Below are 5752 nucleotides of genomic sequence, written 5' to 3'. Positions count from 1 at the left end.
TGATTCTTGATCTCAGGGTCATCAGTTCAAACCCCATGTTCTGTGTAGATATTACTTAAGTAAAGGTTTATAAACTTTAAAATACAAGTTAGGGATCTTAGTCTGGTGAGGGTTTCACTGATGTATAAAACTGCCAAAACTCAGAATTGTATACTCTGAAGGAATACAGTTTATTTTATACCAACTGTTTCTCAATACAGTGGTTGAAGAAAGAATTGGTCAGATCTTGTATTTTAGGTTGAAAGAGTTACATTTTAGAGCAATGACTCAGAGATGTTGCTCGCTCTCTCTCTCTCTCTTTCTCTCTCTTTCTCTCTCTTTGGGGGGGGGGTGGATTGAAGTTTTAATTTTGGCCAAAAGCAGAAAACTACTGAACATAGAAGATGTTTATTATATAAAAAATCTCAGTGATAAAAGTAGGCTCAAACCTTTTACTATAATTGTTAGCATAGCAGGTGTGGAGTGAGGATTCACTACCATCAACACTATCATTTATATTAAGAAAACTTTACTAGTTATTGACAGACTGTCAGGTGTAATTGTACATTTAATGGGAAGTCATCAGATGAGTTTGAAGACGTGCCTTATGTACATAAAGATTTAGACAAGAGGGTGGGTGAAATAGATGAAAGGGATTAAGAGTACACTTATCATGGGGTGCCTGGGTGGCTCAGTCCGGTGAGAGTCCGACTTCAGCTCAGGTCATGGTCTTGCAGTTTGTGAATTCGAGCCCCGCATAGGGCTCTGTGTTAACAAACAGCTCAGAGCCTGGAGCCTGCTTCAGATTCTGTATCTCTCTCTCTCCCCCTCCCCTGCTCATGCTCCACCTCTCTCTGTCTCTCAAAAATAAATAAATGTTAAAAAAATAAATAAATAAAATTTAAAAGAGTACATTTATCATGATGAGCACTGATAAGGATGTATGGAAGTGTTGAATCACTCTGTTGTACACCTGAAACTAATATAACACTGTATGCTAACTCTACTGGAATTAAAATAAAACCTTAATAAAAAATCATGTAATCCCAAAATTAAAATATTAGCTACAAATATTAAAATGATTTTATACATGACTTGTGCTACAACTTTGATTTGTTTATAAGTGGTCCTATAATGCATATATCATATTCAAAGAATTACATATACATATATGTTTGTACATTTATGTATCTATTTTGATTCATTTATATTCGCATACTAGTTACTATTATTATCATTATTATTCAATATATCCCTGCTTTAAGAACTTAACACTGTACAGCACATGCATCCTCCTTGAATCCAAAGAAAAAAGAGAAGAGTAATTTCCTAACAGGAGAGAGAACAGAATATAAGAATGCAATTCTTATAGCAACACAGACATTTCTTGACATCAGGAAAAGGGAAAAGGTCAGAATTAAAAAATTATTGTACATATCTTGTCACGGTGAGGTCTGTTAGCTTCTACATCAACCTGAGGATTTTCTTCTGAGTCAGCTGCATGACATTGGGCGTATATTGTTCTAGGTTCAGTTTTACATCCAGTGATCTTTCTTGGTGTTCATCTGATGTGTGTGTGTGTGTGTGTTTGTGTGTGTGTCTGGGTGAGAGAAAGAGACAGAGACAAAGGCAGAGACAGAGATGGAGACAGAGGGAAGGAGACAGACCACGGTAATGTTTGTACATATGTGTGTGTGAGTCCGATGGTGGTTGTGGGGTGCAGCATATGGTGAGTATAGAGGAACATTGTTCTCCTAACAGTCAACCCTATTGTTAGGTTCTTTTTCTCAGTTTGGTAAAGCATTACTCATTTCCAATAGATGATGATTCAAAGGATGAGGAGCCTCTTTCTTTGTCGGGTCATTCCATTATAGGACCTGAATGTTGTCACGAGTGATTCTGCACTTTATTCATGGGGAAGCGTTAGTAAAATGTGCCTCTCTCATCCTAAACATCTTTCTTCCTCATCTCAGGAAAGAGACAAGACACCATCCTTTTTAAAAATTTTTTTAATGTTTATTTATTATTGAGAGATAGAGAGAGACAGGGCATGAGCTTGGGAGGGACAGAGACAGGGGGAGACACAGAATCTGAAGGAGGCTCCAGGCTCTCAGCTGTTAGCACAGAGCCTGACGCGGGGCTCGAACTCACAAACCCAGCAAGATCATGACCTGAGCCGAAGTCAGATGCTTAACCGACTGAGCCACCCAGGCACCACGAGACAAGACACCATCTTGGCACAGTGACCATTTATCTAAAAATCTTTATCAAGGTTTTCTACCTAGTAAGACCTCTATTTTCCCTAGTAATCTGCATTTTTTTAAAATCTGGGTGTAAGAGATGCATATGTTAAATTATAAAGAGGATACCTAGAGAAAGACATGGGTATAGAGATGGCTAGATACAGCATTTGATGGTCAGATTCTATTTTGCATTTAATTGGTGGATGGGCTAGATGGGTGATGGGCATTAAGGAGGGCACTTGTGATGAGCACTGGGTGTTGTATGTAAATGATGAGTCACTGAATTCTACTCCTGAAACCAATATTGCCTTATATGTTGGCTAGCTAAAATGTACATTACAAAAAAAACACTAATTAGAAAAAAATAATTGGGGCTTCTGTTGCCTTTTTGGTCATTTTACAGTCTTTTCCTTTAATTTTCTACAGAGAGAAAGGTAAAGACTGAAATAACTAGTAAACTTTTCTCAATCTCTGTGTATGGAAATGAAAGCAGATACACTTGGAGAGCTGGGGACACTTCATGGCACAGAGTAAAGAGAAAGGGGCAGAGAAAGTTAGTGTCTTCCTCTCTCAGACGTAACATGAATAGTGTTGAGAGCAGGAGGAAAAGACAAATCTGATGTGGATTTAACAAACATATGAAATTTACATAATTCAATCATTCAAGTGACTCTATGGTGGAGATTCTCTTATACACCCCATTTTTCAGGAGGAAATAACAATGTGGAGATACTATGTAACTTACCTGAAGCTGCAGGGGGCAAAGACAGAATTTGAAAGCTCTGTCTGACACCTGAGCTTATTTTCTTAACTCTTCCCGATGAACTATTCTTACCCTTATATTTCCTTCCTCATTATGAGGTAGCATTTCTCCAGCACAGATGCTCAAACATTAGCATCATTACTCACTTCTAGGTCATTCTCATGTGATCAACCAGCAATCAGTATTCAGCTTACTTAACCTTCCATTCTAAAGGTCATCTCTTTCTTCGCTGTCCCTAATAAGACTCCCTCCATTAGAGCCACCATAACCTCTTGGATGACCACACACTTTTTGGGATTACCGTCTTTCTCCCAAAGAGTACATATCTTCCTCAAATCTACCAGTATGATTTTCGTATAATGACAATTTGAATACAATACTGTCTTTCTAAAAATCCCCAATGCTTACCCCCGTCTACAGAATAAAGGTCAGCTTCCTTGGCCTGACATATAGGTCTGTATGATTTCCATGAATTTCCCTTTAAGTCTCATGCTTCACTCTTTGTCTTGTGTGTTACAAATCACTTACAAACCACATGAAGTTCACCATCAAGTTATTTTCTCCATTTGCACAGAAAGCTATTTATTTCACTTGGCTTAATGCTATTTGCTTTAAAATGTGCTTAGGAAGAGTTCTTTGACCATAGAACCACTCACCTTTAGAAACTACACTTTCTTTGTATTTTCCATAAATGTCTTTTTCACTGGACTAACATTTGGCAGTTTAGTTCTATTTTCCCTTGGAAAATATTTTTCCCTTGGAAAAAATTCCCTTGGAATATATTTTCCTTAAAATCAAATTACGTGGCAATCATTGTCTTTACTCAAATGAAGATGAAGTATGGAGAAAGCCATTCCATCCCAAAATCAACAGCTAGGCAAAATATAGACCAAATGTATTCTTCAGCTATAAGTACAAGGGATTTAAATAAATAAACTTTCTAAAATTAAATATTTCAAAATCATTGGTGCATTCTTTGTGTCAATGCCTCCCTAGACTGTCATAATACCCATGTCTTTCAGTTATGTCACTGTTAAGATAGAATTAAATAAAAGTATTTTTTTCCCTAGAATCTTTCTCAAAGCTTCTTTGACATCTTTGTTTCTCAGGGAGTAAATCAAAGGATTCAGCATGGGAGTGACTAGGGTGTAACATAATGAGGCCACTTTACTCAGCTCAGGAAATCTATCAGGGATGAAATACATAAAAATCACAGCACCATACAGCACACTCACGACTCCCAGGTGTGAGCTGCAAGTGGAAAACGCTTTCTTACGTCCCTCAGTGGATCTTATCTTTAAAACCGTGGACACAATATACATATAGGACACAATAATGACAATTATGGTAGGCAAAATAATAATGCTGCATAAGAAAAAAGAAACCACCTTAAGAAAGTAGATATCAGAACAAGAAATCCTTTGAAGTGGACGGTAATCACAGTAAAAGTGGTCGATGGCTCGGGAAGCACAAAAGGACAAAGTAAATGTCACGCTGGTCAAAAGAATTGAGCTAAAGCAGCCACAAATATAGGAACCAGCCACCAACTGCGTGCAGAGATGTGCTGTCATCTGGACAGAGTAGAGGAGTGGGTTGCAGATGGCAATGAAGCGGTCATAGGCCATGGCTGCCAGGAGAAATCCCTCTGCCACAATGAAGAGGGCAAAGAGAAAGAGCTGGGTCACACAACCTGCAAAGGAGATTGACTTGCTCTCAGACCAGAAGTTGATCATGGCCTTGGGTGCAATAACAGACGAATAGAAGAGATCAATGAAGGACAGGTTGCCTAGGAAGAAATACATCGGTGTGTTCAGCCGAGGATCGGTCATAATAATGGTCATCATCCCAACATTCCCTAGAAGGATCATGGCATACACAAGCAGAAAGATCAGGAAGAGGAGAATGTGGAGCTCAGAGCGGACCCTGAAGCCTACAAGGATGAAGTCAGTCACTTCCGAGTGATTGTCTGTTCCCCTGTCACTCATGGCAGAAACCTGCTGAAAGGCACAAGGAAGAACAAACAAATGAAATCTGGGCTTTGTTTCTAGTAACACAAACACTTTCTTAAGTGTGGACTAAATTAGTTATATCTTAATTAAATATTGCATATAAAACCATGTTAACGTCATAAGGAATCAGGAATTTGAACTATATAATACTAAGTCCATAAGACTGTTATTCTATTAAGCAGTGAAAGAAGTTAAAGGTTATTGTATTTTAGATCATAATTTTGCTGAGTATTTACCAAGGAAGTAATTTAATATATTGTCCAATGTTTGTCACGTTTTGAGTTTCTATTCCTAATGTATTTATCGTTAAATAATTGTCTTTACCTAAAATAAGAATATAATCTAAAATACAAAGAATACATATAATCTGTATGATAGTGCCATAGCCATCATGATTGCCTATCAGTGTCTGAATCATTAAAAACAGTAACAAACATATTTAGAAATATTTTTGCCTTCTTTTACCTCTATTTGAATTCCATTATTACTGTGCCAACTCTGAAAATAGAATAAAAAGTGATTAGTTATCGGTATGTTAAAATTAATAACATCAAAGCAATCAGTAAGCCTAGATAGCATTTCTAAAGCTCTTTCCAAATCTCAGGTCAAGGATATTCTTCCCAAACATATGCATTTTATTGCCTCATTGTATATATTTTATTTCCATTAGTAGTTCTGTGATTTCATATATTACATATTAGCCATTTTCTTTGAAGCAGAGAAAGAAGCTGATAAAGATTCCAATCTTCACATGACAA

The 5752-nt window shown here is 37.2% G+C and overlaps 1 protein-coding gene across 1 annotated transcript; it reads right to left on the bottom strand.

Moving 5' to 3' along the window:
- Positions 1–4007: 4007 nt before the first annotated feature.
- LOC125919849 (olfactory receptor 9K2-like) lies at positions 4008–5027 on the bottom strand. Its single transcript, XM_049626683.1, has one exon. The coding sequence runs from the start codon at positions 4968–4970 to the stop codon at positions 4008–4010; it is 963 nt and encodes a 320-aa protein (XP_049482640.1). The 5' UTR covers positions 4971–5027.
- Between the last annotated feature and the right edge of the window lie 725 nt (positions 5028–5752).

This window comes from Panthera uncia, chromosome B4, assembly GCF_023721935.1.
Source record: "Panthera uncia isolate 11264 chromosome B4, Puncia_PCG_1.0, whole genome shotgun sequence".
In the NCBI taxonomy this organism is placed as follows: Eukaryota; Metazoa; Chordata; class Mammalia; order Carnivora; family Felidae; genus Panthera; species Panthera uncia.
The sequence above is the reverse complement of the archived record's forward strand: the minus strand, read 5'-3'. Positions and strand labels throughout refer to the sequence as shown.